At 50.1% G+C, this 9582-nt stretch overlaps 2 protein-coding genes across 3 annotated transcripts; one reads left to right on the top strand and one right to left on the bottom strand.

Annotated features, from left to right (window-relative positions):
- Positions 1-952: 952 nt before the first annotated feature.
- LOC125514029 (importin subunit beta-1-like) lies at positions 953-5277 on the top strand. 2 transcript variants are annotated; one of them, XM_048679283.1, is made up of 3 exons: positions 953-1141; positions 2288-4709; positions 4809-5277. In XM_048679283.1, exons 2-3 carry the CDS (start codon positions 2299-2301, stop codon positions 5002-5004), a joined length of 2607 nt encoding a protein of 868 aa, XP_048535240.1. In that variant the 5' UTR covers positions 953-1141; positions 2288-2298; the 3' UTR covers positions 5005-5277. The 2 variants fall into 2 exon arrangements, with proteins under 2 accessions (XP_048535240.1, XP_048535234.1); XM_048679277.1 differs by having other exon boundaries at positions 960-1141; positions 2283-4709.
- A 15-nt stretch (positions 5278-5292) lies between these two features.
- Positions 5293-8331, bottom strand: LOC125514045 (probable inactive receptor-like protein kinase At3g56050). The gene is made up of 6 exons (XM_048679294.1): positions 7885-8331; positions 7655-7697; positions 6720-7210; positions 6435-6625; positions 6195-6327; positions 5293-6112 (listed from the first exon to the last, which is right to left on the bottom strand). The coding sequence occupies exons 1-6, from the start codon at positions 7976-7978 to the stop codon at positions 5508-5510; spliced, it is 1557 nt and encodes a 518-aa protein (XP_048535251.1). The 5' UTR covers positions 7979-8331; the 3' UTR covers positions 5293-5507.
- Positions 8332-9582: the final 1251 nt, after the last annotated feature.

The raw sequence follows: 9582 nt of genomic DNA, 5'->3' as shown, positions 1-9582 counted from the left end.
AACCTAATGTCTGGCCTTCATCGGTTGTGTCTGGCGATTGGCTTGCTGATGGAATTGTTTTGAAAGCGCGGACTTTCTCTAGGGTGAAAAATGTTCCCATCTTGGAGGCGTTGCTTTTGGAGACCTTTTATGTTTTTCGGGTGTTGTATTAGGTGGTGGTAGGTGTGCTGCTGTTGAGAGGAGTCGATCACTGTGGCGGGACCTTTCTTCTCATTTTCTCTTTTGGCTGTGTGCATCTTGGATGTCTTTATGACATCTTGTAGGTGTAAAGGCTGAGTGTAATTGGTATATTCACGATATTAATATATTCTTTTTTTTAAAAGACAAGACTATGCGAGAAGATGTGGAAATGCATTTGCAGGGATGCACACTAGCATCCACTGGTGGAATCTACAGACATGTCATTGATCCACCCCCAACCTTAAAGTTTTTTTTTGGGAGGGGGGGGGGCACTTAGATAAAGAAAAAACAGTTTTTTGCCCTTAACAATTCGTGTTTTCTTGTTTGCCCCATCAACAATCCATGCCTAGCTCCATCCCTAATAAGATCCTTTAAAAATAATAGCAGTATGTGGTTGGAGGCAATGATGATCGTTGTATCTTATAGCACAACAAGAATACAACCCTAGATTTGACACATGTTTGCCTCATTAACGTGGAGACGACATTCCTATTGATAGTCAAATCTTGAAGCAGTAAACATTGCGTGTGTGTGTGTGCAGTAATCAGGTGATTCTCACGAATCAACTCCACACGGAAAAAGAAAGTCCTCCAATCCAAAAAGTAAAAAGCCATTGTCATTTTTCAAGGAGAACAGGACACCTTTTCCTTCGTCGTTATAAGAACAGAAAATATAACACCGAGTCGACCGTCCGATCATCGAGCAAGCCTGTCGGGCCCGGGCGGGGGTCGCGTGGGCCGTCGGATCGAGGGCGTCCACTAGTACTAAACCACGCGTCCTGCCCTCCCCGCCAGAGGCCCACCCCCAAAACCCAGACTCCCGCCTCTAAACCCTAGCCGCCGGCGCTGCCTATATTCCCCTCTCTCCCTCCTCCGCAGCCTCCTTCCATTTGTCTGGGAGAGGCGGCCGAGCGAGCGAGCGAGCGAGCGCGGAAGCATCCCCCGGCAGATTCGTTCTTCTGGTAAGCTCTCCCGCTTCCTCGATTGGTCTCTCGCTGTTTCCTTCCGCTGTCTCAATCAATCCCCGATCTCTCTCGGACTTGTCCCCAATCCCTAACCCTAGCCGCCTACCCCGTCAGTCTCCGCAGTATCCAGTCCGGTCTCCCCTTCCTCCACTTTACCCTGTTTATATCCGTCTCACCGCCGGTTAAGCGCGCGGCGTCTGCGGGAAGCAGCACCCCGTCGTGGGCCGGCGGCGGAACCAGCCGTATGGGCTAGTAGTCGTTTTATTTATTTATTTATGTATTATTGTAAGCCGCCTATATACGCATCGGAGCTTTACCCTGGTAGTGGTAGCCCAGTTGGCCATCCTACAGGTGCATCAGGGATTGTGTCCAAGTTGGTTCGACCAGCGTATTTGTATGTATAGCTTAGCCCGCCGTGGATTAGTTGAATTGATCTAGCGCTGTTGATTAGTACAATTTGATTTGACATGTTCAAGGTCCTGGCAGTGTATCCATATATTTCCCTGCTGTAACTTTGTTTTCTTAATAGTATACTCTTATTGTCCATGCATGCAGTAGCATTGTTCAGGGGCATCATAATTTATCTGGTTGTAGAACAACTTCATATGGTTTGGTTTTGTCAAAATCAGCCCTGGTGATGTAGTGTGCAGTTGCCTCATGAATACCTAGTTTACCGGTGGGGTTCTTTAGCCTTTTTAGCTATGCCTCCTCAATCAAATAAACTTAACGCATGGTCAGATCCTTTGTAACTGTTTAACTAGGAAATATGTCTCGCTGATAGAGATAAACAGTACCTATCTACTGAAGTAACGGTAACTATCTTATGAATGCGTTGTTTCATTTGTGGTAGATGTTTTTTGCATCCTGTAACTGTATTTTAGCAAAACTATTTTTTGATTAACCGTGTAACTGCATTATGTGGTTGTCAAGCCTTTCTTAATTTTACTTGTGGAAGAACACTAAGCTACGTGAAACTGGTCAGTAGCCTGTAGATCTAGGACAGCTCACAAGTGCTATTTTGTTTTAATTTGTATTTGTACTTAGATGCTTTATCCTTGAATGTTGCTGACTGACACAGTCTGTTCCTCCCATATTTGTCTGGCTAACTGATACAATCTGGTCTTCCAATATTTGCCAGGGCAGGTGCAACAGCCATGGATATCACTCAGATTCTGCTAGCTGCCCAGTCTCCAGATGGCAACCTTCGCTCAGCAGCAGAAGGCAACATCAAGCAGTTCCAGGAGCAGAATCTTCCCAACTTCCTCCTATCCTTGTCAGTGGAGTTATCGAATGATGAAAGACCACCAGAGTCTAGAAGACTTGCTGGTATTATCCTTAAGAACTCACTGGACGCAAAGGATTCTGCAAAGAAGGAGCTGCTGACTCAACAATGGGTCAGCTTGGATCACTCGATCAAATTGCAGATTAAGGAGTCATTGCTGATAACACTAGGATCTTCGGTGGGTGATGCGCGGCAGACGTCATCACAAGTCATTGCAAAGATTGCATCCATTGAGATACCCCGTCGGGAATGGCAAGACCTCATTGCCAAATTATTGAGCAACATGACGCAGCCTGGGGCCTCTGCGCCACTAAAGCAAGCAACTCTAGAAGCATTGGGGTATGTGTGTGAGGAGATTCCTCCTGAGCACTTGGAGCAGGATCAAGTGAACGCTGTTCTGACTGCTGTGGTTCAGGGGATGAACCAGACAGAGCTAAGCTCTGAAGTCCGTCTTGCAGCAGTTAAAGCTCTGTATAATGCTCTTGACTTTGCTGAGAGCAACTTTGCAAATGAGATGGAGAGGACCTTTATAATGAAGGTAATTTGTGATACTGCTGTATCTAAGGAAGTGGAGATCAGACAGGCAGCCTTTGAATGCCTTGTGGCAATTGCATCCACATATTATGTGCACTTAGATCCTTATATGCAAACCATATTCAACCTGACAGCTAATGCTGTCAAAGGAGATGAGGAACCAGTTGCACTGCAGGCTGTTGAGTTCTGGAGTACTATTTGTGAGGAAGAGATTGAACTCCAAGAGGAATATGAGGGATCTGATGATGCTAACTCAACTGTAAATTATCGCTTCATTGAGAAGGCCCTCCCTTCACTTGTTCCAATGCTGCTAGAAACTCTGTTGAAGCAAGAGGAAGATCAAGAGCAAGATGATAATGCTTGGAACATTTCCATGAGTGGCGGAACATGCCTTGGACTCATTGCTAGAACTGTTGGTGATGCAATTGTCCCTCTTGTGATGCCATTTGTGGAAGCTAACATCACAAAGCCAGACTGGCGTTGTCGTGAGGCAGCCACTTTTGCATTTGGTTCTATCCTTGATGGCCCATCCCTTGAGAAACTTGCTCCCCTGGTACAGGCCGGACTTGATTTCTTGCTCAATACAATGAATGATCCAAACAGCCAGGTAAAAGACACCACTGCATGGACTCTTGGACGGGTATTTGAGCTTTTGCATTCTCCATGCAGTACTAATCCAATCATATCAAATGCAAACCTTCCTCGTATCATGGCTGTGCTGCTAGAGAGTAGCAAAGATGTTCCAAATGTGGCTGAGAAAGTCTGTGGAGCCATATATTTTCTTGCCCAAGGTTATGAAGATGCAGAGCCGGCCTCATCTTTGCTTACACCTTATCTTCCTAATGTTATTGCTGCACTCCTTACTGCCGCGGATCGTGGTGATATGACCCATGTGAGGCTTCGTGCATCTGCTTATGAAGCGCTGAATGAGATTGTAAGAGTCAGTAACATACCCGAAACTTCAAGCATTATAGGCCAGTTATTGCAGGAGATCATGAGAAGATTGAACCTGACATTTGATCACCAAATATTTTCATCAGGCGACAAGGAGAAGCAAAGCGATCTGCAGGCTTTGCTGTGTGGTGTACTGCAGGTCATTATCCAGAAACTGAGCAGCTCAGATGCAAAGTCCATAATTGCACAGACTGCTGATCAGCTGATGCTTCTGTTTCTCCGCGTCTTTGCCTGCCACAGTGCTACTGTACATGAAGAAGCAATGCTTGCCATTGGTGCTCTTGCTTATGCCACAGGTCCAGATTTTGTGAAATACATGCCTGAGTTTTTCAAGTACCTTGAGGCAGGCTTGCAGAATTATGAAGAATACCAAGTATGCTCCATCTCTGTAGGGGTGGTGGGTGATATTTGCCGTGCCTTGGAAGATAAAATTTTGCCCTTCTGTGATGGGATCATGACTGTGCTTCTCAAGGATCTCTCAAACTCACAGCTCAACAGGTCTGTCAAGCCTCCGATTTTCTCATGCTTTGGAGACATTGCTCTTGCCATCGGTGAGAATTTTGAGAAGTACCTGCCGTATGCTATGCCAATGCTTCAAGGGGCGGCTGAGCTTCTTGTTGTTTTGGATCAAAATGATGAGGATATGGTTGATTATGGTAACCAGCTCAGACGGGGAATATTTGAGGCGTACTCTGGCATACTACAGGGCATAAAGGGCGCAAAAGCTCAGCTGATGATACCTTATGCAGGACATCTGTTGCAGTTCACTGAAGCTGTCTACAAAGATCGGAGCAGGTCCATGTCATTTCTCTCGCCTTTCTTTTTTGTTACATTATTACATGGGTGATTGGTTCTCTTGCTTAACATTATATATATGCATGCGTTTACTTTCAGGGACGAGAGCGTGACAAAGGCTGCAGTTGCTGTCCTGGGGGATCTTGCGGACACGCTTGGGCCAATCTCGAAGGATCTGTTCAAGAGCCACCTCTTCCACGTTGAGTTCCTGAGGGAGTGCCTCGATTTGGATGATGAAGTCAGGGAGACGGCGTCATGGACCCAGGGGATGATAAACCAAGCGATAGTCTCCTAGACGAGAAATTATCTTGCGTCGTCTGTTATGGTGGATGTTTGGTTTTGTTGCTGCGCCAAACTCCGTTTGGGTTTGGTTCAGATGAACAGAAGGGTACCAAAGTATAGCGTCAGTCAGTCGTAGGAACATTGTCGTAGATGTTTTCTGTGGTGGTTTATTATTTTCAGTCTGTCAAGTCGTTATGCGTCACATTCGACGGCAGTGGGGTTTATGGGCATTGGACGTCTTGAACAGCTAAACTTATTATTGTATTCTACTCGTTTGTGTTGCGTACTTGCATGCATGCTATGCTGCTGCTGATGTCTCTTCTGCATGGTGTTTCTGCGAGCTGCAGTATGCACTGAGGCAGTCTGGTTACAAAATCTGGACAAACTACAAGGTCTGTAGTGAAGCGAAAATACAAGCACACCTTTGTCACTATGCTATGCTACACCACTTGCACACACTGCGATTTCAACTGTTGGTATACGAACTCTTGTAGCAAACCTGTATGCTCAGCTCCTTCAGGTGGCCTCGGTGGAGATGATCTCCAGCTCCGCCCACCACAGCGGCGACACCTTGGGGGTGGCCGCCTCCGGCGGCATGGCCGTGATCTCCCTCAGCCGCCTCGCCACCTCTGCCATCGCGGGTCGCCGCCTCGCCTCCCGGTCGGTGCAGGACCGTATCACGCCGTCCAGCCTGTTGACGGTCTCGGCCTGGCGGGGCGCGTTCCAGCTCAGGCCAGGGTCCATGACGTCCCTCAGCTGCCTCTCCCCTCGGAGGAAGCTCGCCGCCCAGCCCTCCAGCAGGCCGCCGGCCGACGCCGTGAACCTGCCGGACATGATCTCCAGCAGCACCATGCCGTAGCTGTACACAACGCTCTCCCTGTCGGACAGAGCCAGGAGGGACTGCAGGCTCGCCATCTCCGCCCTTGTCGACGAGGCGTCGTCCGAGCAGAAGAAGACGTCCGCAATCTTGGCCGCGAAGTCGTCGGTCAGGTACACGGTGGACGTGTCGAGCGTCTTGAGGATCTCCGGCGGGCTCAGCTGGTGCATGTGCTCCAGGCAGTAGGCGATCCCCACCGCCACCCGCAGCCTCGTCGGCCAGTCCAGGTGACCGTCTTCCCTCACTGCAGCGAACCACACCATTGTTAGTTAATCTGCTACAGCTCTTGTAAAAACGTCTGATGGATGAAACTCCATTAATCTTACCATGGAGATGGTCGAAGAGGGTGCCGTTTGGAGCATACTCGAACACCATCATCCTTGTGAACGGCTGCTCTTCCTGGCAGTAGCCCAGCAGGTTCACAAAGTTCTTGTGGTTAACTCTGGACAGGCTTGTTATCTGAAACAGTACAATGCCCATCATTACTAAGTTCATTAAGGTAAGTCTATTTATTTTCAGGGTAATACTATCTAATTTGTTCAGTTTCATCCTAGCTTTGCAGCCACCTTTTTCCTGAACTGGGCTTCGCAGTGCTTGGACCACTCCTTGCCGGACTTCGTCGTCGTCGATATGACGGCGATCTCGACGCCGCTCGACAGCGTCCCCTTGTACATCATGTAATCCGACAGGCAGCCGATGACGTTGCTGAAATCTTCGCAGGCCGCCTGGAGCTCCGACCTCTTGAGCGACGGCACGCCTGCAGCCATCTCCCAATCACTTCCAAGAAAGGAAGCGAGCCACGTAGCAGCACAGATGGAAACTTGGGCACAGTTTTCAGGGGCGAGCCGAACCTGTCACGAACGCTTTCTGCAGCTGCCCGCTGAGGCCGGTCGCCCACGGCCTGACGGTGACCACCTTATTGGACCGGTAGCACAGGACGAACAGCGCCGCCGAAATGGCCACAAGGAGGGAAGCTCCTGCTCCGGCGATGACATAGACACGCCGCCTGGTAGGAGCGTGCCCCGCCGCCTCAGTCGACGGTTCTCCGACCGCTGCAGCGCCGTGGGCCACCACCGTGGCTGGCATCGGTGGCACCGTGATGCTGTGCGCAGGCTTCTCGACGTCCCGAGGAGGCACTGCCAGAGGCTTGGCGACCTCCGGCGACGGTGCGGGGGCGCTTGACGGGGAGCCAGCACCCTGCAACGGCGGAGAACTCGGCGTCGGCGTCGGTGCCGGTGCCCATGGCCAGGGTGGCCACTGCGGGAACGCCGTCGACTGCTTGGAACTGTACCTGGTTGGTTGTGGCAGAGCTTCTCGGATGTGTACCGCCTGGACTACACGCCTGCCAATGATTGGAGTCGGCAGATGGGAGTGAGCAGAAGCGGTGAAGAACAATTGGACGACGGACATGCACCAACCGGGGTTGCTCGGTGGTTCAGCTGTCCGTCTCTGACAGCCGACACGCCATTCCCACCTCAGATCTTATTGGTGTTTATCCATGCGATGCAATCTGAGAAGATGGCCGCGAAGAATGTTTTTGCAGTATTTTAAGTGTTTTTTAATCGTTTTCCTTGCGAATTTAAAATGGAGAGTGGAATGTTGCGATGACGAAACACGAAACATGCAGATGAAGAAGTTTCCAAGCTACTCTGCCTAGACGAAGGAAGATTTCATGCTACTACTATAATGGCTTTCACGAGATTTTACACTCTATTTCCTCCCAGTGACACTGAAATTCAGAGCCTTCCTGCACAGAACATGAAAGGTATGGTGAGAGAGATCTCACCTGTCTGCGGGGCGTGCATCTTCCTCCCGGTCGTTCACCCATCCTACAGTGAGAGAGTTCGTACTTAATTACCATCACTATACATCTCAACTTTAAAGAAACAAAAACAAGCAAGTAAACTAAAAAAAGGGAAGAAGCTTGCTCCAATGACATGAACACGCACAAGAATCAAATAGCAGCAATGTTTCTTCAGCAGCAGCACTGCAGCAGAGGCACACACACCGACATACCTCGCTGAGCATCGGAGCTGCAGGCGCCAAGGCTGAAACTGAGGCAGGCGAGCAGCAGCAGCAGCGCAGCCGCCGCGCAGCACAGCCTCCCCATGGATCGACACGGATGGAGCTCCGAAACGGGGAGAGGGGCCTGGGCTGGTCAAGCGCGCGGCACAATATGATGGAGCGATGGCGCGAGGGAGGGGAGAGGAGGAAGGCTCGGGGTCAAGAGGCGGATAACCGAGCAAGGAGCGAGGAGCAGGGAGGATATTGGGCGCGCGGCCACCTGGAAGGAGAGGAGGGAGGGAGGGGGGCCTCGACGATGGCTTGTTGTTTTGCTGGGGGCGTGACCACCGAATGCCACGCCGCCCACGGCACGCACCGATGAAATCCTGCTTGCTTGGCTCCGTTCGGATTAGAGCGGTACGACGCGCGTCCGTGCGTGCCCACTCTCGGTCTCGGAGTCCAGTCTACCGACTGCCGCATTGGACGGCTCCAGGTGAAAACAAGGCTAAATGCGTCGCCGTCTGTCGCGGCGGGGATGCGCTAACGTGAGCGGTCGGGTTCACTCGGCCGAGCACCACCTACCGTGGTTTCATAGACGGGCTCTCATCTGGATGTGGCTAGATCTTAGTCGACTGAGATTTAATCAAATCTTAGTCAAATGATATAGTATAATACTTCCTTCGGTCTTTTTTACTCCGCGTATTAGGTTTTGGTCAAGTCAAACATTATAAAGTTTGATCAAATATATATTAAAAACTATCAACATTTACTATACTAAATATATATTCCGTGAAACTACAGTTCGTAATGAATCTAACTATGTTGATTTGACATTGTAAATGTTGATTCTTTTTTGAATAAGTTTGGTCAAAGTAGAGATGCTTTGACTTGAGTCAAAACTTATATACAGACTAAAAAGGACCGGAGGGAGTAAGAAAAAAAAAAGAAAAAAGTGAAAAGAATTTTTTGCACGAATGTCCATACGAAATTAAAAGACTATAGTATCGACTGAGACATAGGAGCGTGCGCCGAAGAAACAACAGTACCAGCCCGCACAACATTGAGACTCGTGGTCGGTCACCGCTGCCTTCTCCGCGCACTACTCACTGAGACATCATCGAGCTGAGACCTTCGTCAGCTAGCTCTGGGAGCAACGAAAGATCACCGCCTTCTCCTTGCACTACATTCCAGGACATCATTGAGCTGCGCCCTTCCTCAACTGCTCCTGATTGGCTGCATTGCGTGAACCCGGGTCTGGGATTGCCTGCGTCGAACACGCCACCGGTCTGGCCTTCTTGCTCGCCGCCCTCGTCTCATGCACCGTGCAACCTCCTCGACTACAGGCTCCTCTTTGGGCGCGACTCCATCCACCGACAGCCCGACGTGCACCCCTGTCTTTGTACTGCGAACGCCCACCACCTCCCCGCCGTGGACGCCTTCTATCAGAAGAATGAGGTCGCCAACACGCAATGGGCCGACTAATCTGTTGCAGCCATCGCTGCCTCTTCTAGATGGCTGCACCCCGACGCGCCCTTCTGGCTTGCTTCGCCTGTCCAGAACTTCTCCGATCCCAAGTTTGCCAGCGAGGGTCGTCTCTGCTCCTCAAAGCTCCCAGGAGGACTGCTCCGAACAGCTAGAGCAGAGCATCCCCATCTTTGTGCCTTGTCAGCAGGCCCTGCTGCCATCGCCAACGCCAAGATCAACCCTGCC

This window comes from Triticum urartu, chromosome 1 (genome assembly GCF_003073215.2).
Source record: "Triticum urartu cultivar G1812 chromosome 1, Tu2.1, whole genome shotgun sequence".
NCBI classification, from domain to species: Eukaryota; Viridiplantae; Streptophyta; class Magnoliopsida; order Poales; family Poaceae; genus Triticum; species Triticum urartu.
Note: the sequence above shows the minus strand (reverse complement) of the source record. Positions and strands in the feature narration are given on the sequence as shown.

What these genes read in the sequence shown, in the direction of transcription:
- LOC125514045 (XM_048679294.1), bottom strand. Translation starts at nt 7,978, where the DNA reads ATGGGGAGGCTGTGCTGCGCGGCGGCTGCGCTGCTGCTGCTGCTCGCC. An exon ending in CAGCTCCGATGCTCAGCGAG is followed by an intron (nt 7,698 to 7,884) that starts GTATGTCGGTGT and finishes CTCTCACTGTAG; the next exon opens with GATGGGTGAACGACCGGGAG. An exon ending in GCAGAAAGCGTTCGTGACAG is followed by an intron (nt 6,626 to 6,719) that starts GTTCGGCTCGCC and finishes AGATGGCTGCAG; the next exon opens with GCGTGCCGTCGCTCAAGAGG.
- LOC125514029 (XM_048679283.1), top strand. Translation starts at nt 2,299, where the DNA reads ATGGATATCACTCAGATTCTGCTAGCTGCCCAGTCTCCAGATGGCAAC. An exon ending in GTCTACAAAGATCGGAGCAG is followed by an intron (nt 4,710 to 4,808) that starts GTCCATGTCATT and finishes GTTTACTTTCAG; the next exon opens with GGACGAGAGCGTGACAAAGG.